The following is a 20,458-nucleotide window of genomic DNA, read 5'->3' as shown; positions in this document are numbered from 1 at the left end:
AAATTTAATTAGAGATTTGGAATCTGCAGAAAAAGTTGGATAAGTTTGTTAAATTTCATTCAGTTTACCCAGCTGATAAAAGAAATTAAAGAAAGACCCGCATCTCCCCTTAATGCAATCCTGCACTGACAGTTTGCGAAAATCGCGACCAGACCCCCCCACCGAATGTCTCGTGAACTTGTGATGCCACCTAGCGCCCAATGAAGACGTTAACACAGATTACTTGTTAAGGTCATCGCGCTCTTCAATTTCAAGCTTGAAAAACAATTCCTGCCAATAGTATTGATGTTCAGCTATAATAATTCTATACAATCGAACACGGATATATCGAACTCGAAGGGGATTGCGAATTAGTTCAATATATGAAAAATTCGATATAAAAAAATACAGGCCCCGAGACCTTACCAGTGGCAGACAATCACCTACAATCGGTGCATTCAAGAATGACAACTAATTCCACACACACAATGCAACAGAATGTTTTATTTGCACGAAAAAAAAATCGCTTATCTTAGCCTGCTTCTTCGTCTTTGAAATGAAGTTGAAGACGCTGGCCTCGATCTTATCGAGGCTGTCCAGGTGCGACAGCCCGGTTCACTCCATGTCACCGCAAAAACGGCGAATCGAGCCGAACGCTGCCGCCACTTAAGCGGCGGAATACGTGTGTGTAGCCGCCGCCTCGTCCAGACGATCTTCGTCTCCACTTGAGCTGTCGGCCTGCGCATCCTGGGCCCCTGCGATCGCAGCTACAATGTCCTCGTCAGTGAGGCTCGCAACAGCCTGAACATTGCAGTCCGCTTCCTCAAAATCGTCCGCAGACACTTCGGGTGGAACGGCAGCCGAGAAAAGGGACGACAACTCGTGAAATGCGTCGTCTATGCGCTTGTCGTCACCGTCTTCACTGGTTTCTGCAAGTTCTGCCGTCACGAAGCCTGCTTCCGGAAGCAGTTGGCCACTGTGTCCGCCTTCACATCTCGCCAGGCGCCTGTCACCATTTGAATGGCACCAAGCAGGTCAACCTTCAGCCCACCTTGAAGGACTTGATGATGCCCTGGTCGAGCAGTTGCAGCTTCGCTGTCGTGTTCGCCAGCAGAAACTTCAGCTCGATGTTTTCGAGCTCGCAGGGGAGCACGCACGCAACAGAGGAATGCGGTGGTATGTGACAACTCATGGAAGTGAACTCCGCCAACAAAGCACTCGCAATCAGTCGTGATGGCGGCGATGGCGGCGATGGCTACCCGGGCGCCCGGGCTACCAGCGAGGGCAGCAGCGATGTACAAAAGGCGCGAGCTGTAGTTGGCTGAGCAAATACGAAAGGGGCGGGCTGTGGTTGGTTGATGAAAACTCACAAAACAGCAACAAAAAAAAAGAAAGAAAAGGCGAAAGGAGGAGGCCGCCGGCTCCTTCGTTCCTGCTCTCCGAGCCGACGGAAACGCGGAGAGCGTAGGAAAAAGAGAAAAAAAAAAGAAAAGAAAAAAAGCCGTTCCACAAGTTGGAGAACGCGCCCAGCAGGTGTACAGTCCGAGCCCTCTCGCCCTCACGTGAGCGTTTCGGGTGTCGGCTGAGGTGCGGTGCCGCGAAGGTCGCGGGGCTCAGCGAGTGCCGAAGCGCGCCTTCCAGTTCGCGCGGTGTTCGATATATCCGATGGCGGGTAAAAATACTGTTTATTATAAACGTGTGTCAATTTCTATACTTTTACAAAGGATTTTCAAGGGGATAATTTACAAGTTCGATATAGCCGAAAATTCTATATATGTGGGTTCGATATATCCATGCATGCATTGAAACCATGCATTGAAAACATTTCTAAATTCCCTCAGCTCACTGTTTGCTCCCTCTCATCCTCTCGTGAGGTTTAGTTCCGTTCTATCACAGAACATACAGTGAACTCCCGTTAAGACGAACTCGGTTAAGACGAATTCTCGCTTATGCTGAACAACACAGGACCGGTTGTTTGGTTCCCCATAGACTTAAAGGCCAACTGCAACGAAATTTCGCACGCCTCAAAAAGCCGAATTATAGGCAGTCTAGCCGGGGATAATGCTACCTGCCAAATTTCAGCTTCGAAATGCAAGTGGTTACCTCGGAAAAAAACCCGCCAGCACCGCAATTTTTGATACCGAAACTAGAAAAACGACGCCATTACAACTGACCGGAAGTGACGCAGACTGCAGCCCGACTGACCGACCTATGCAGGCGAATCGTCTGCTCTGCGCTCCGAAGTATTCGGTTCGCAGCCGCGCCACAGAGTTTTCTTTTTAAATGGTGACGAAAAAAACAAAGTATGTAAACATCCACCGTGAAGGAAACACGGATACATGCGATAAAACTCTTTTCTAAGCATCGGCTGCCCGCTTCGCACCAATCGTCTCGCCCTGCTGTCTTGGAGAACTCACTGGTTCACAATAAATAATGCTGGTGGTTTACACATCGGGTATTCTCGCTTCGTTGATAGACCACGGACGGTAAGACAGCGTTGTTTTCTATATCGATGCTGGGTTTGGCACAGCCCCTTTTCTACCGAAAGCGTCCCTGCATTTCTGTAAACACTTGTCTGACTGCACCCAAAACCTAACACATTAAACCTAATATAACACAATTTGTTTTCTTAAAATACGTTTACGTGTTTGAATTTCTTTGAACCGAGCACGACTACATTTCTGTCGAACTTTGCTGCTTTGACTACTAGCAACTAAAAGCGAGCCGATCAGCTTTTGGCGCTTTCATTACTCGCGCATAGATGGCGCAGCTAGTCTAGCGCTTCGCGGGGCATCGTTTTACTGGCTTTACGTTATACTAATGTCTTTAGAATAGCGTCACGCTATATTTTAGCGTGCGAAACACGCTGACACAAGCATCTTAGGCTATACTAAAGCTGTCTAATACGAATACCTCTTGTCGCCGGTGCTTCTCCATACACTGGTCGGAGCTTCCCGCTGCTGGGTTTGCAGTGGCTGAATATTGAAGGCACTTCGTCAGGATTCAACATTCTTTTCAGTTTCAACAGTATTTGGGCGAAAAGAGACCGGTTGTACATAAAGTCGTCGTCTTTGAAGTGCGCCGCGTAAAGTACCACACTCTTCGATAGCTCCCATTCCTTTCACCTCACCGCGATAACCCGCCGCTATTGGAGCTTTACGTGTTTCGGAAAAGCGTGAAAGCTAGTCCCGTCCGTAACATACGTCTTCCAGCAGCCTACGGCCCTGCATTTCGTCCTGCAAAATAGCGCGACGCAGAAAAGGAAGGGATGCGGCTGCAGAGAGTTCTGCTCACGTCGGCCGTGGACTGTGATTTACGTCATTTCCGTTTCTGTCCGATTTGCCCGGGCACACCGCTAGGGCTCCGCGTCGTCTGCTAACTGACAATTAGAGCACCGATTATAAATGAAATACGCGACTGCAAGATTTTTCACTGTGATTATCATTACTTACCCAACATATACAACGCATTCCGAGCGAATTCTGTCCAAGTCAAATTTCGTTGCAGTTGGCCTTTAATGCGAAAAAAATTCGCTTAAGACGAACCGCCCAAGTGTATTCTTCTGTTAAGACGAACTCTCGCGGTGGTCAATAACGCTGGTGATTCTGCGAAACGAACACTGCAGTCTTGGTTGGGCATTCAGGCGACCGAGAAAAAGCCCAAAAGAAAAAAAAGCGCTTTCGGGAGCAAAGACGCGAAGCAAATCGCGACGCGGAGGGCGCGAGATAAAGGAAAAAAAACGGTCAGCGGATAAAGCCGGCATCCCCCTCACCCCCAGCCTGTGGGTGGGGGAGGTGCGGGCTTTATCGGCAAAGAAAGCAACAAAAAGGGTAGGGGGATTTACAACTTGGACCCCCAAGCCATTGTATTCCCCTCCCGTTCTTCAGTTTCCCAGCTGGAGTACAAAACGCAAGGGGAGTGGGGGAAAAAAAAAGAAAGCGTCAACAGGAACAAAAATGGTCTGTGCATTACAATCGAGTACGAAACCAAAACCACGATCGCGGCGCACTCCCGTCAGAGGGGTCAGGTGCATTGTCATCGCCATCACACAATGGTGGCCGAGCACATGTATTTTGTGGTCAATTCGCGTTGGTTCGCATAGGACCTGTGTGCGTTGTATCTGTTCCCAGTGAAGTGCAAATTGTGATCAGCCATTTTGATTATGGAAGCGCACGACAAGGGAAGGCTATTTTGCACAGTGAATATAGCTGCGTTGTGTCTTTTTCGTGGCGAGGCTTGTGACCGTGAGTAGCCCGATGGGATATCTTCAGCTGCACGTCGTTCAGGAAAAGTTACTATGGACCGAAAACGGCAAAATATCCGGACCTCGAAGAAAACCTTGCAGACTTTCTTAAGCAACTCAGCGTATAATGACTTTGTCAAGGCAACAGCACGCGACCGAGGCCCATCCAGAAGTGATCTTAGAGCCAGCAAAACAGGCTCACAGAAGAAAACGAACTGCCAGGACAATAAATTTTACATTCTTTGAAGGAAAATTGTGCTTCTCTCTCTCTTTTTGTAATCGTCAACATAGGAGCGTGCTACAGTTTTATCATTAAAATGTGGTAGCAGTATGTACATGAATTTTTTTTATTTTTGAACCCGCGAAATCAGGTGCTCGTACGATTCGTGTAAGTACTCTGCTTGAAGGCATAGTTTTTATCTAGATGAGCCAAATAAATGCTTTTTCTTGTCTTTTTGCCGCCATTGTAGGCCTACTCCATTCAGTGTTTTCAAGTAACATATTTGGATTCACTTGGCATGTTACCATGTCTCTTTTTAGGGGCACTTCTGATAAGCCGAACTCCTGATAAGACGAACAGATGACCGCGGCCCCTTCGAGTTCGTCTTAACGGGAGTCTACTGTATACAAAATAGCTCCCATGGCATCTACACTTGTATTCAAGCGCTCTCACTCCACACATACCTCATAGACGTTGCGCAGGAAGCGCTGGAACTGGCGCGACTCGGCCAAGCGCCTCCGCTTGAGCTGCGCGGTCTCCTGGAGCCGCTTCCTCCGCGCGCAGATGGCGTCGCACTGTGCCTGGATGGCGGCGCTGTCATAGTGGCCATCCTGAACCAGGGCACGTGCAAACTCTTCCATGTGGCTGATGCGCTCGCCCTGCGTCTCCATGGTCTGCTCGAAGTGCGCATGCTTCTTGGTCAGCACGTCCACGCTCGACATGGAGTCCTGCGACGCGGAGTACAACACCACGCGTCACTAATCTCTCAAGGCACTGAACAAAAACAAAAAGTTTAGAATACTAGCAACCCCTTGATTTATATAGCTTGATTACTGTAATGTTTCATTTTTGAATTTCGCACCGTAATCTCCGCACGTGACGTCACAAATTTCAAAGTGTATTTATCGTATTTTGGCACCATTGGCTCAACAAAATTTCCTCAGACTTGGTATGTTATGTCTACGGCCCCCTCAGAGGACAATGTACTTCATTTTTACCGATTATGAAGTACGTAGGCCCTAGTAGGTGCCGTCAAAATATGTGACGTCATGGCGAATGGTGCGGAAACCTCAAGGTTGCGTCGCCGCCCACATTTTCTTTTTGTGCGTTTTCTCGCTTGTTATGCGTCTTCTCGCGGCAAGCGTGGTGTTTTTAGTATCGTGAAACAATAGTTTACTAGTAGTACGTCAAAAATCATTTTGCTCTTTAGTGTCCCTTTAATGTTACTTAGCTGGCATTTGCGAAGGGCCTCCATTTAGGTACCAACTCACCCACACTGCTACTCTCATGCACTTACCCCAAGGTCCTCGTTGTTGAGCACAGCCTCCTTGCTGGAGAGCCAGGCCTCGGCCTGCTTCGCCTGCTCCCGGAACACCTGCAGGTCCTTGCACTGCCGCAAGATGGCCGCCCGCTCCTCCCAGGCACGGCGGAGCGACTGCCGCAGCTGCTCCAGCCGTTCCAGCTCCTTGTCCACGACGTCCGACGCCGGGTGCTTGTCCCGCAGCAGCATGTTGCCGAACGAGTGCAGCCTCTCGAAGGCGTCTTGACGACCCTCCATCTCCGCCTGAGCACAAGGACATTGTCAGTCTAACTTCAATGTAATAAAAGTTGTAGTGCGAGCAAGATCCTAGATAAGTCCTGCTTCTATCCATTCCATAAGATTCTGCATTATTCCTCTAGTGCAAGACATTTACTTCTTGCTGCAGTGAGCTAATTCGCTGAATTCGGCTATTATTTGTCTAGTACGAGACTTTTCTTGCAGCAATAACATCACTCACTTATTCTGCTATTGTTCCTCTAACACAAGGCCTCCCTTGCAGCAGTAAGCTCACTTACTGGATTCACCCATTACAGTTTAACCCCTTAATAAGAGACACTGATGTAACAGACCACTGGGTATAAGACACACCAGTGTGCCTACATCGAAATAAGGGTTGATCAGAAAATGAGAACAAGGTACCCTGCGCATTAGAGACACCTCGTGTAAGGGACGAGAACTGCTCCCTGGTGCATGTCTCTTATAAAGAAGTTCAGCTGTACTCCTCTAGCAGAAGGCTTTCCTAACAGTAAGATCACTCGCTGCATTCAGCTATTATTCTTCTACAATGACACCTTCTTTGTAGCAGTACGCTCATTTGCTGAATTCATCTTTTAAAAAATTTTTCGTGGGCCACATGGGGACCACTGGTCACACATTAAATGAGACAGCTGCCCTCTTCAAAAACAATGTTTTTTTCTTTCTTTTTTATCTCTCTCCTATTCTGTGAAGTAGTCTGTCAATGCAGACTTGAAGCATGCTGAAAATTTAGCAGAAATTTCTCGTCGAACTCGAGCATTCTGCAAGTGGCATTTTGTTGATGCTATGTTCTTCAGCACTGATGTGGTCATTAACGAACATGTCATACTTTCAGTAGCGTTAACTGAGACAGCTAAAACTATGTGGGTAATGAAATACAGGCCTCTGTGTAAAAGAATGCGGGTTAAAAATTAAAGCAGAGATGTTCTTGCTTTTCATGTCACAAAATATGACAACTCATTATTAGAACTTGGGCATTTGAGAACTAAAGACATTATTTATATACTTTCTTTTCTCTTGTCAGCTGTCATGTTTGTCGCACAAGAACGCCACACCAGCTGTACCAGCAAAAAGCCTTTCTAAACTAGAGAGAGAGAGAGAGAGAAATAACTTTATTTATAAAGTCCAGCGAACTTGACTTGGGGTAGGCCTCAACCCCGACCTAGGCATCGGCTGCGAGCCCTTGGGCTCGGGCGGCTTCCTCGGCTCGCTGGACGGCCCAAAGTTGTTCTTCGATTGCGGAGCTGAGCAGAGCATCCTCCCAGCGCACCCTGCGGTTCGATACTGCCTCCTCATGGTTTCCGTGTGCTTTGTCGTCTAAGCTCGAGCACTCCCATAGTATGTGGCCCAGTGTTGCCCTTGCATCGCACATCTTACATTTGTCTGTCAAATAGAGATCAGGGTAACAGAGACGAAAGATAACTGGGTTTGGGTAAGTGTGTGTTTGCAGCTGCCGCCATGCAACTGCCTGCTTTTTATTTAATCTATTGTGCGGCGGTGGGTATTTGCGTCTTCCTAGCTTGTAGTGCTGCGTTATTTCATTGTAGCTAGTCATACGTTCCTCCCACTCCCACTCTTCCCCGCGTGGGACCTCGGTCGAAGCGGCGTCGGTGTTCGCAACGGCTCGGTTCGTGAGCTCTCGAGCCGCCGCGTGTGCCGCCTCGTTGCCGGCCAGCGGAGTTTGTGTGTGTGCGGGCGTCCATATTACGAAAGTGTCATTTTTGTTTCGGATTTTTTGCTCGTTATTCGTTAGGATTCTCAGCGCCTCTCGGGAGACCCGGCCGTTAGCATAGTTACGTATCGCTGCTTGCGAGTCACTAATTACTACTTCAGCCTCGGTGGTGGCCACTGCGAGGGCGATGGCCACCTCCTCGGCCGTCTCGGTGAGTGTGGTTTGCACCGTAACGCTCGTCTCGCATATTCCTTCGCAGTTGACCACCGCGGCCACATAGCCACACCTGCGCGCGTATCTGGCCGCGTCCACAAATACCGCTTCCTTGCTATTCCCGAATTTCCTGTGCAAGTCCTGCGCCCTCTTATTTTGTCTACCGGCGTGATGATCCGGGTGCATGTTTTTGGGCAGCGGCGGAACTACTATCCTTTCTCTCACCGTCGCGGGTACGTCTGCTTTTTCACCTTGCTGCGTGTGATAGCCTATGCCTAGCTTTTCAAGGATGTGCCTACCTGTTTTTGTCTTTGAAAGTCGTTCGTATTGTGCTATGTCGTGCGCTTCTATTAATTCATCAAGCGTGTTGTGCAAACCTAGTTCTAACAATTTCATCGTGCTTGTGTTCTTCGGTAACCCTAAGGCTTGCTTATAAACTTTCCTGATTAAACAATCTAATTTCGCTTTCTCGGCTACCTGCCACTTTAAGTAAGAGGCAACGTACGTGATTCTACTAAGGACGAAGGCTTGCACAAGCCTAATGGTGTTGCCTTCTTTCATACCGTTGTGTCTGTTTGTAATGCGTTTTAGCAATCTGATGGTCTGATTTACCGCTTTTTCCAACCTACGAATGGTTTCACCGTTGTGTCCATTGGCTGCGAGATGCAAGCCTAACACGCGTATAACGTCTACTTTGGGAATTGCGTGTCCTTCCGAGGTTGTCAGCCGTATCTCATCTTGTGCGTTATTTCCGCTTTGTTCGCTTTCTCTGGGTTTGCGACCTCTGCGCGTAGGTTTGTAGACTAGTAGCTCGGATTTCTCAGCCGAGCAGGTAAGGCCCGTGCCCTCTAAAAAACTTCGAACCGTGTCGACGGCTCTCTGTAGCGTTTGTTCGACCTGGCCATCACATCCCTGCGTTACCCACATGGTTATGTCGTCTGCGTACAGACTGTGGCAGAGCCCGTCAATCTCCTCTAATTTAGGCGGTAACCCTACGAGTGCGAGGTTAAAAAGCATGGGCGAAAGCACCGAGCCCTGAGGGGCGCCGGCGCTGCCCATCTCTATCTCTCCGGACTCGAGAACGCCCAGCGTGATCTTCGCTGTCCTGTCCGTGAGAAAATCGCGCACGTAGTCGTACGTCCGTTTACAGAGTCCTAATTCCATTATTTGGATCAGTATAGCTGAGTGCTTGACGTTGTCAAACGCTTTCTTAAGATCTAGGCCTAATACTGCTTTGGTGGATCTGGTTGTGCTGTCTATTACCTGGTGCTTGATTTGTAGCATGGCGTCCTGCGTGGAGAGGTTCCTCCTGAAACCCAGCATGGTGTGAGGAATCAGGTCGCGGTCCTCGAGAAAGTTGGTTAGTCTCGTGAGGACCACGTGCTCCATGACCTTACCAACGCAAGACGTCAGCGATATCGGTCTTAGATTTTCCAGCTGTAGGCGCTTTCCCAGTTTTGGTATCATAACTATGCGGGCGGTTTTCCACTGTCGTGGAATCCGTCCCTTTTCCCAGCATTCGTTAACGAAATTCGTGAGTTGCTCTAATGACGCGTCGTCTAGATTTCTAAGCGTTTTGTTAGTAACCCCATCCGGTCCGGGTGCCGACTTTGTGTTGAGTTTGTGCAATACCGCGCGTATTTCAGCAATGCTAAACGGTCTATCTAAGTCTTCGTTCACAGCGCCTTTGTATTCGGGGTGGGGTACGTGTCTAGCCTCATTAGTGTATCTCGTTTTGAGCTCGTGCAGGAGTTCTTCGTTGGTCCCTTTGTATTCGTTTATGATCTTATTGACCTTTTGCCTATGTGCCGTTTTTGTCTCCTCTGGTTCCAGTAGGAACCTGAGGAGATTCCACGCCTTGGTTAACCCCAGCTGACTATCCATGCTGTTACACGTTTCTTCCCACTGTGACTTGCAGAGCTGTGACGCATATTCCTCGATGTCTCTATTTAGTTTGGCAATTTTCCTACGTAAAGTCCTGTTGTGTCGTTTTGCCTTCCATCGGGCTTGTAGGCTACGTTTAGCCTCCCACATGTGCAAAAGTTTACTGTCTAAGACCTGGAGGTTCGCCTCGGGCGGGACCTCATGCGTTGCCGTCGCGACATCGCGCTTCAGCGTTTCGGTCCACCTTTCGATATCGTCGATATTTTCCGAAGAGTTAATCTTATCTTTTCTGATCTGTCTGAACTTATCCCACTCGACAAGTTTGAGTCGCTTGCTTCTCGTCTTGCGCGGCCCCGCGTCGACTTGAATTTCTACAATGGCGTGATCGCTGCCTAAATCCTCTTGTGTATTTGTCCACCATACGTTTTCTATGTTTTTAACAAACGCGAGGTCAGGTGAGGTGTCTGCACAAACGCTGTTCCCTCTTCGCGTAGGTGTAGAGGGGTCAGTAACGAGAGTGAGACCTTCCTGTTGCGCGTCCTCCCATAGATTCTTGCCTTTCAAGGTTTCATATTTGTAGCCCCATGCTGTATGGTGAGCGTTAAAGTCTCCCGCTACGAGGAGAGCTCGGTTACCCGCTATGCCAGCCGCTTTCTTGAGTAACGTGCGAAAGCGGTGCTTAAAGGGACACTAAAGGCAAATAACAATTTATGTCAGAGTGAAAGCCCAATGTATGACAACTTCTAAAACGGCAATATTATCAACAGCAGTGCCCTACTTACCGAGAAATTAAGCTAAATGTATCACATGACGAGCGCCACGAGTGGGACATTTTCGAAGTGATCCCGATGACGTAGGGAAGTCGGCCTACAATAAATCACTAGTAATCAATCTAGCAGCAGTAAAAAAAGAACATTCCGAGCATCAAAAGACGTAATAAAATGCTGTTTGTTCGTTTCCGCTTGATTCATGGAAAACAAAACCTCCGTGGCGTTGCCATGGGGAACGGCGCGCGTGGTTCAATGGTTCCGTTTTCGCCGAACTGTGCCTCGCCCGTCTCAGTGGTAGTTTCGGGATCGCGTACTGCCGTGCGTGTTTTGCGCACTCGTGAAGGTCGCTCTGACAGAAAGTTCGACAAAATGCCGCATGCGTGTGATATTGCCGGATGCCCGAATGGTGCACAACGCCAGTGCTGCAGCAAGGAAACCGGTGTGTCTTTTCACTGGGTGCCGCGGAATGAACCCTTACGCTCGAAGTGGCTTAGTGTCATGCCATTGCGCCAGTGTGCTAAACAGTCAAAACCTCTGCGTGTGTGCTCGCTGCACTTTCGTACTGAGGATTACGAGACCAATCGCAACTTGGTGACGGCTTTGAATGTGCCCATCCGAGCAAGTCTTTGCCGCAGCGCCCGTTGTTGCTACTGTGGGTCCCGCTACTTCCGCTCGGCTGCTACTAGTGTCGGCGGCCGCGCAGTAAAAGCGGGCAATGTTGGGCGTGGCAGCAGTGACGTATGAGAGTCGTATTTTCAGGCGGGAGATCTGAAGCGCGCTAACGCGATGCGGACCACTAAAAACGTGATTTTATTTCAAAATAAGCACTTCCTTGGCACAAAAGCAGCACTACGAGGTTTCTGGACCGCTATTTCAACAGTCAACGTCGACTTAATATTTGCCTTTAGTGTCCCTTTAAGTCGGGGGCTGCTGTACACGTTAAGAATGAAAAGACTGTCGTTCCGGTTCTTCGTGGGTACTATCTCCACCAGCAAGTGCGGTATCGTGTCGGCCTTAATCTCGTGTTGCGTTACGGTCAGGTTACGTTTGACTAGCGTCGCGACGGCCGGTTTGTCCCGAGGGGCTGTATCGTGAAATGACCTGTAACCCGATAATTTAGCCTTCACGTTAGTCTCCTGTAGGAGTATCACGTCCGGTTGCTCCTTGTTAATTAGGTACTGTTGCAGGTTTCCCCGCTTTCTAGCGTATCCTCTACAATTCCACTGCCAAATTTTGTACGTTTTCGTGTCGTGTGTAGCCATGGTGCCAGCGAATGTTAGTGTTTTCCAGTGCTATCCCAAGTCTCTGTTTCCACTGATCTGTGGTACGGTTTCCCTGTCGGTTTGACGGGCCCACAGTTGCTAGCTGGCAATCTTCTTTCTGTGTTTTCGACCCTCATCTGTAAGGCTGTGAGTTGTTGCTGTATTTGCTGCATTGTAGCAGTTATCTGCTGCATCGCGCTAGTGAGCTGGCTAAGCATTCCTTCCATTTCCATCTTACGCGTGTTCTTTTCCTCCTCTATTTCTTTCCGCATTGTCCTTATGTCTTCTTCGACTTGAGTTTCTTGTCTATCCTGTCTTTTCCTACTCTTTTCCTCTATTTTCTGTGTTTTACTGTCGGCATGAGCCGAATCCACTTCTACTGCCCTGCGTTTCGTGGGTGTGGGCACTGTTTCTTCCCCAGGTAGTACCTCCCCTGTATTTTCCGCAAATTGGATGATTACGTCCTTCCTAGCTACCTCGTCCTTTAGTTTGGCATTTTCTTCTCTGAGTTCCTTTATTACGTTGATGTATCTGGTGTTATCGCTCTCCAATTGCTCGAGTCGTTTTTGGATTTGCATGATAATGTCGTTTTCCCCTTCACTGTTAGTAGTGGCAGTGCCGAACCGCATGTGCGCCCCGGAGGCGGCTTTTTGTGCCCAGCTCACCTTGAAGGCTTTGGGTAGCCCGTCTTTATCTCCGTTTCCGGTAGCTCGCGTCGTTGTGGTGCCGGTACTGGTGGTAGACCTGCTCCGGGACCTGGGTCCGGTGCGGCCTTGGCTCCGGCTCCGGGCGCAGGCTGTCGCTTGGCGTTCCGCGACCGAGAGCGGGAGCGAGAGCGGGAGCGCGAGGTGGATCGCCCTCGTCTCTTTCCCTCCAGCACCGAAAAGTCGTCTCCTCCTTCCTCGTTGTGTCTTTGGTCTTTGGCTGTCTCTTCTTCTTCTTCTCGTTGTCTCCTTTCCCAGAGTCGTTTCTTCACAATGTAAGGAGTCCTGTACTTGGCGTGGCATTTTCTGTCTCCGGTCGGGTGATCCTTACCGCAAAGTCGACATCTGGGTTCGCATTGGTGGTCTTCCGTTGGATCATCGCAGCCACAACCTCTGCGTCTTTTACTCTGTGGGTTGGGGCAAACATCGGATCGATGTCCGAGTCGGCCGCATGCGTAGCACGTCTCGTACTGTTTCTTGTATAGCACGCAACGGTGCTCCGTTGCATTGTAGTAGATGTAGTGCGGCACTACACTTCCTTCGAATACGACAATGGCGTTTGCCGTCTTTCCCATCCTCTTCGCGTGCAACAACGTTGGGTTATGCTCGTTGACCAGATGTCTCTCTATGTCGTCAGGGGAGTCTTCGTCGGGTATCCCACGGATGATGCCCTTGGTTGTATTTTCCGGCGCTGCTGCGTATGCACTCGCTTCGTACTCTTTGTCTCCCATGCGTAGTTTGCAGATTTCACAGTATCTTCTGGCTCTCTCTTCCGATGGAGTGCTGACGACTATTATGTTCTGCCTTTCGTTGACACGAAAGATATCACCTCTTGTTTCTTCTTGCGTCAGTCCGGCCGCGTTGCGTATGCTGTCGCCGATCCGAGCAGCACGATGCGTCGCGGTACAGAAGCCATCTCTAGGGCGCACGATGATTTTGATGTCGTCCGCCGGCAGGTTCGGTTTCTTGATCTTCATGTTCAGTCTTCACACGTTTCTGGCTGCCCTTCTTATATATGTTTCTTCACTAGCCAGCGTGTCAACTGTCTGCTCAACTGGGTCAGTGCCCTCGACGAGCGTCTTGCGTTCCTTGCATTTGGCGCATACGTCGAGCCATCCATTCTCTTTACGGAGCTCTGTCGGCGATATTTCTTCGCCTTCCACTTGTACCACTTCCATTTTGGTCGTAAGCAAGGCCGTAAAGCGATGAGTAGTGAGGGGCGTCGCACTTCTCGCCGCGTTCGGCCTGGTCGCCGGCCGCGTTTGCGGCGCGAGCAACGGCGTCGACCAGTGCTGCGTTCGGCTTAGTTCGTCTGCCGGTGAGGCACCGCAATAACGTCGCTGCAGTGACCAGAAAAATGGCTCACCTGCGAAAAACTTGGTATCGACAGCGTTCGCCGACCTTCTCGATGCTGCTGAGAGGTATGTCGTTGATCGAAGATCTGAATTTCCGCCACAAACATCGAAAAACTGCAGAGCCGACGTGAAACACGTCCGCACTCTCTGGCCCCCTAGTGGCCTCTCATCCTTTCTAAACTAAAGAAGAAAAATTTGGCAACGTTCTCCCCGCACAAACAAAGATGGTCGCACAGATCTATTAACTGTGCAATGTCTAATTACGATCGAAACACACCTTGCACTCCTGGTGAAATTCCAGCAGACTCTCGGCTTCTTGCATGTTGGTGCCCAGACCACCCGAGTTCATCCGCTCTATGAGGTCGTTGACCCAGGCCTCCTGCAACGGCACAACATAACGTTAGCAAGGACAGCACATTAGGCAGTGACACAGTAGACTCGTGACAGCTGAAACTCGGATAATTAAAAAGTTATGGTTTAGTCAAGTGAAAGCCAGGGCTTTCATTGGCCCACTATGCTTTCACAGCATTTTGAGTGAGTTAATATGAGCAAAATAAAGCAGGGATTTTGGTTTGCTCAAACTACTCAGCATTACAGGGAACAGATGAATGCAGCCAAATGTGGCTTGCAAGGGTCGTCCATGAAGTCTTAGTAGTGTTTACACAGTTAGAATTAGGCAAACCGTGTTTCCTTCTGACACTGAGGGCACTGTATGCTTTTACAACCACCTTGAGTGCTAGCACATAGAATTTTTCAGACTGGTCATACCGAAAGAAAGCAGGGAACACAATTAAAAAAGAGCCAGAAAAAGAAAAACTCACCAGACCCTTCAACTCCGTGAGAAACTTGTGTAGTTGGTATGCACCAGCAAGGGTTTGCTTCCTGAACAGCGAAAGCGAAAAAAAAAAAAAAAAAAAAAAAGTTGTAGTTCCAGTTCAAGTGTCATCTTTTCAGAAAATATACTTGCTGGAAATTCTGTCAAATTCTTTCGCACTCTAGCTGACACCCACAGTATGTCAGTACATTCATTTGAAACAAGTCAACAGAATTGTATCCAGTGACTATCATCACAACATACATTCAGTGTATATAGAAATCTATTGACTCGCCTGTTGTTGCAGAGACCCATAAGCCTCTTCCAGTTCTCCTGGACCTCAACGACCTTGGCTCGGATGGGAGAGGCCAGCTCCCCGTGTTTCTTCATCAGCCGTTCGCAGTCCTGCTCGTGGTCCTGTAACGAGAGACCAATGAGAGAAAATTTAAGAGTGTCCTATTAAGAGTCAAAATCGGGAGAGTTTCGTGACAACCTAATGTGCCAATTGCTACCAAGAACTCCACAATGCTCCCACAACCGTGGCTCCAGAGACGTCATACGCTTATGCTGTGTTGCAGATCTCCGAGTCAGTGTCACTGATCTCTCGGTCGATGTTGCGAGTTTATTAAGGGAATTGTGCAGTGCGCCTTTATCGGTCATGCAACTGTGTAGCATGACATCATGAAGCTGTATATATACAGATAGTAAGTTTATTAAAAGCATGAGGAGCTGTTTGCAAAGTGCATTTCTTTACATGTTCCAGAATCACAAGTTGCACCTATTATGCGATACCCTATAGGCTAAGGCACAAAGTGAAATTAACTGTGAACTTTAACCAGTAAGGCACGTTAACAGACATGTAGAACAAAGATTGATAGAACTGCAGTATTCACAGGCATAGGCAACCATACAGTAAAAAAAAGAACGCATGAAAAGTGTGTCTTTTTGTCTCTCAATAATAATCATCATCCGGCTAGCTTGCGTTTCCTTTCCTGAAAACCGGGCGCTTGCCACTTTCCTATCAAGAATGCTATGTCACACTGATAGCACGCATGACATAGCATTCTGGATAGGATAGAGGCTTGAATGAAGAAAGAAAAAATTGCAAAGAAATAGAGAGGATGCTAGTATGAAACATGTCAAACAACACTCGATTCTGACAAATAGATTAGGTAGCTCCTTGTCGCCACACCCTCTTAAACTGGGCGTCAGTAAAATAATAATCATCATCATCATCAGCTACAAGCTTGGTTGATCAAGTCTAGCAGCACACTGAACGCAGCACAGAAGCTTTTCAACTTATCGATAAAACAATTTTGAAAGAAAACCAACCTTAAGCTTGGCATCGATGGTGGTCATCTCACGCTCCACGGCATCTTGTCTTCGCTGGAGTGACTCGACGGCACGCAGGCTTTTGCTCTCCTCTTTCGTAGTCATGACAATAGCCTAGAACGAATCCAAATCCACAGCGTAAGACGGAGCCAAATTTTTTGATGATTAATGCTGCAATTGGCTGTCATTTCCCAATACCCAACTGAACACTGCCAGAGAATTTAATAACTTGTTTTTCCTTTCACAACTGGCGGCTATAACGTGGTCTACTCTCTCGTCCGACGAGAAGCTTAAAGATCAGTAGGGTCACTAGAATAGGCTGCTTGCACCATTTTGTTTTTCTTATAATGATTCCTTCTACTTTGTTCTGAGTACTACCAGTAATAAATGAAATTGCCTGCCGAAGTCCACATTTGCAGTAACCAAGACTAACAACTTTAGTTTGTATTGACTGGTTTAAATGACTATAAACAGCCTAGCATACAGCACAACTAATGACGCAAGAGCCAGCTGGAGGACATGGAAATTAATTTATGACACAAAACGAAGGAACACATACAACATGCATAAGAATGAAATATATGGCAGCGGAAAATACAGAGTACTTTTTTTTTAGTCATTTACAAAATTTTTTAACGTCGCCTTTTGCCTGTAGCACAATTATACTTCTCAAGTCAGATTCATCAGAACTTTTAAATATCTGGCTCAAAAAGTAGAATAGTGTCTCAAGCAAGGAACTATCCTAAAAAATTCTGTTATCAATAAAATAATGCAGCAAGTATATTAAATGACTATAAAATTAATTATATGACTATGCATTAATTGAAGACACACAGCCACTCTAACAAGACAAGCCTGCTAACAAAGGACATTTTTTTTGCAATTGTTTACTACTAAATGGCTGCATTTGCAACTGCAATTAACATGCGAACACTGTAAGTCGGCCCTATTCTGTAACGTGTTTTTGAAGTTAAAGGGCAACAAACAAATGTGCTAAAAGCCTCAAACCTTTTCGTTGATGCGGTCGACAGTGTCGTCAATGTCACGCTTGAAGGCGTGCACCTCAAGGGCAGCGGCCAACCTAGCACGGTAGGCCTCCAGTGCTCCTTGAAGGGCCTTCCACCTGAGACACAAGCAAGGCAACGTGTCCAGTTAAAAAACGGGCAAAAATGTCTTACTGAGATGTATTTTCCGTGTGTTCTCAACGGTGACATGTGTTTGTGATTCCCTCCGTTTATCGTTAAACTCATCTCCATCTGATCTACAAGCTAGTGAAAGCCATGAGATTCAATTACGAAGAATAGAAAGAATGAAAAATATTAAATGTCACTAGACAACTCCATAATTGGCATGAGACTGAAAAAAGACAGTGTTGGGAATGCAACAGTAAATCAGCCATTTTAGCCGAAATAAGCCATCATTCAGCCAACATAAGGCAACACCAGCCAGCATCCGTTAATAGTTAGCCAACATTAGACTGTGTTAACCATTGCTACTGGTACGCGAGCAAATAAGGTACAGTGGAACTTCGATTATACGTCCCCCGGTCCTGCGACGACCCGCGTTTTACGACGAATTGGCTTGGTCCCGGCAAAACCCCCATAGAAATAATGTATTAAAAACCTCAATTGTACGACGCAATTTTACGCCGGCCCCGCCTCGTACGACGCTTTGCTGGACTGTCCGAGAAAAAAAAAAGACCTACGATGACGCGGGCTGGCACGCAAACACACTGCGGCCGGGCGAAAATAGTCGGGAAACCGAGGAACCGAGTTCGTATCCGCGCTGCCACCACAGGGCCTCTTCAATTTTTCGACACGCGGTCGGCCATAGCTAGCCAGAGCCAACGTTGGCCGGAGCCATAGAGTTTCCTACAATACTTACTAGAGGGAACTCTGGCGCTAGTGTCTATGGGAGAAGCAACGCATGACGCTTCAGCCAGCATGGGAATGATGGGTAGTACACAAATTTGTCTAAACTTCGTTCTTTCGGCTCCGTTTGGCTCCGCGTCGGCTGCATCCGCTTTGTCGAAAAGCGAAGTTCAGCAAAAGTCAGCCGTTCCACTTCACCAGTTTAACTTTTTTAGGCTCACCAAATCAAACCTGGTCACGAAGTTCACAACGGTCTATTCTTTTATCCGAAACGAACGCCAAAACACAGCAATAAACAAAGCCACAAGTACGTTTGAAGCCGCAAGCACGAAGACTAGGCAAATTTGTGTACTACCCATATGTAGCTGAACGATCGCAGCGCCAGAGTCCCCTCTAGTTAATTTTAGGAAACTCTATGGCCGGAGCCAGCCGGAGCGCATTCGTTTTGTCGCATTGCACTGCGCACTTCCGTTGTCGCCTTTTTTTTTTTTTCTCTCTCTCTTCTTTTGGGTGGTTTTGTAGTGACCGTGACTGTTGTGACCGCAGTGACCGTTGTGAGCAGATAACATGGCAGATAATCTCGAGCTCGCTTTCTAGTATACGATAACTTTCACTACATTTCGTGTCGTTATACCGGACGTGTTGAACGGCGATTGTTGAGCCAAATGTTTGCGACAGCCGCGGGAACCGGAACTCGCCGCTGTCTAGCTACCAGAGGGCTGGGGCGTTTTAGCCGCTCGCGATTGGTCGAAGCTTGCAAATCGAATAGGCCTACTGCCGTGCTGCCATTCAGCCATTCCTTCACGTGTTTGCCTCATCGGTTGGTTGTGCTGCGCCGCAGCTGCTGTGTCCACGTGCAAAATTTTCTGTGTTCGGTCATTGGTGTGCGAGGAAGCTTTCGAACTTTTGGTTGCGAGTGCTGCGTCTCGCAATGTCGCGGAACCGAAAACCGCTGACGCTCGGAGAAAAGCTTCGCATAATCGAGGAGGCAGAGAAGCGGAACGGAGCAACAAAGGCCAGCATTGCCCGCGACCTGAACATTCCCGAGTCGTCGCTGAAAACGATCCTCGCGAAGAAGGACAGCATCCTACTAAATGTGGCAAAGTTCGGCCTGAACAGGAAGGCCGCGAAAGATGGCAAATATGCTGCCATGGAGAAGGCCCTCGTTGAGTGGTTGCGTCAGGCCCGCAGTTCAGGAATCGCCGTGGATGGCGCAATTTTGAAGGAGAAGGCTGAGACAGTTGCATTGCGCTGCGGCATTGACGACTTTAAAGCCTCCAATGGCTGGTTGGATCGCTTTAAAAAACGCAGTGGAGTTGTGTACAGCCGCTGCTGTGGAGAGAGCGCGTCAGTCAGCTCCGACACTGTAGAAAAGTGACTACATTATTTTCCTGTTGCTCAGTGAAGGCCCTCTGCGCTCTTCGGGCGCGGAAAACTATCGCGGCTTCGCCCTCGCTTCGCGAGTGCGGCCATTTCGCTAGCGCTCAATGGCCGGTTGGCAGGGTCTCCGTCACGCGCTACTGGCCGCTGTCGCGGCCACGCGCTGTTTAGTCCGCGCGCCTGCCCCTTCGGGGCAGGCGTGCGTCCGTGCCAGCGTCCGCGGTGTGCCCGTGTCACTGGGGCGCACGTAACCCACGAGCCGCTTCGCGCTTCTCAGTCTGGCAACAGACTTCTGCGACACCAAACAGAACCCTGCCAAACAGTGGACTCCATTGCTGCCGGAATTGATACGGGAATACAAACCGTCCGACGTGTTCGCAGACGAAACTGGATTATTTTATAATATGCAGCCAGAACAGACATTGGCATTCAAAGGAGAGAGCTGTCACGGGGGTAAGCGAAGCAAAGAGCGTCTTACCGTATTGCTTTGCGCTAATGAAGACGGCTCTGAAAAGCTTCCTGCCCTCGTGATCGGCAAGTTTGAGAAGCCGCGATGCTTCAAGAATTTGAAAAGGCTGCCGTGCCAGTACACGTTCAACCGGAAAGCCTGGATGACGGCTGCTATGTTTTCTACATATCTGCAGCAGCTGGACTCCAAAATGGGGGCTAAGAACAGAAAGATTCTTCTTCTGCTTGACAATGCGCCATGCCATCCATCAGATATGTCGCATTTGAGAAATGTGAAAGTTGTATTTCTGCCCCCCAATTGCACTAGCCAGCTGCAGCCACTTGACGCTGGCGTCATCAAGTGCATGAAACAGAAATATCGGAAGTTTCTGGTGCAGCGTCGGCTGGCGGGCATGGAACGCAAGCAGTTGGATAAGAAGCTTCCTGTGCTTGACGCAATGCACTACATTGCTAGTGCATGGGACGCAGTCACGCCAGAAACTATCGCCAACTCCTTCAGGCACTGCGGCTTTAATAGAAGTGGTGCTTGTTCTACCAGTGAAGCTGCACTGCCTGTTGACGATGAACCAGAGTTCGGCAGCCTGGAGCTGCCTGGATCTTTCGCGGACTATGTTGGTGCCGACGACGACGTTGCAGTGTGCAGTGAAGTGTCGCTGGATGACATTATCGAAACTGTGCGTCCCGACACTGCGGGAACTTCCGACGAGGAAGAGAT

At 48.6% G+C, this 20,458-nt stretch overlaps 1 protein-coding gene across 2 annotated transcripts in view; it reads right to left on the bottom strand.

Annotated features, from left to right (window-relative positions):
• Positions 1 to 20,458, bottom strand: part of LOC119375492 (spectrin beta chain, non-erythrocytic 2) — a 220,566-nt gene that overhangs the window by 31,336 nt on the left and 168,772 nt on the right. For both annotated transcript variants that reach the window (XM_049411038.1, XM_049411039.1), the window contains exons 52-58: positions 17,033 to 17,147; positions 16,025 to 16,138; positions 14,984 to 15,109; positions 14,700 to 14,756; positions 14,156 to 14,257; positions 5,740 to 6,006; positions 4,907 to 5,170 (exon numbers count right to left, since the gene is read on the bottom strand). In XM_049411038.1, the coding sequence (XP_049266995.1) occupies positions 4,907 to 5,170; positions 5,740 to 6,006; positions 14,156 to 14,257; positions 14,700 to 14,756; positions 14,984 to 15,109; positions 16,025 to 16,138; positions 17,033 to 17,147 (1,045 nt within the window). The remainder of the gene's footprint in view (positions 1 to 4,906; positions 5,171 to 5,739; positions 6,007 to 14,155; positions 14,258 to 14,699; positions 14,757 to 14,983; positions 15,110 to 16,024; positions 16,139 to 17,032; positions 17,148 to 20,458) is intronic.

The sequence above is a fragment of the Rhipicephalus sanguineus genome, chromosome 11, assembly GCF_013339695.2.
Source record: "Rhipicephalus sanguineus isolate Rsan-2018 chromosome 11, BIME_Rsan_1.4, whole genome shotgun sequence".
Classification (NCBI taxonomy): Eukaryota; Metazoa; Arthropoda; class Arachnida; order Ixodida; family Ixodidae; genus Rhipicephalus; species Rhipicephalus sanguineus.
This window is presented reverse-complemented; position numbering and strand designations above follow the sequence as displayed.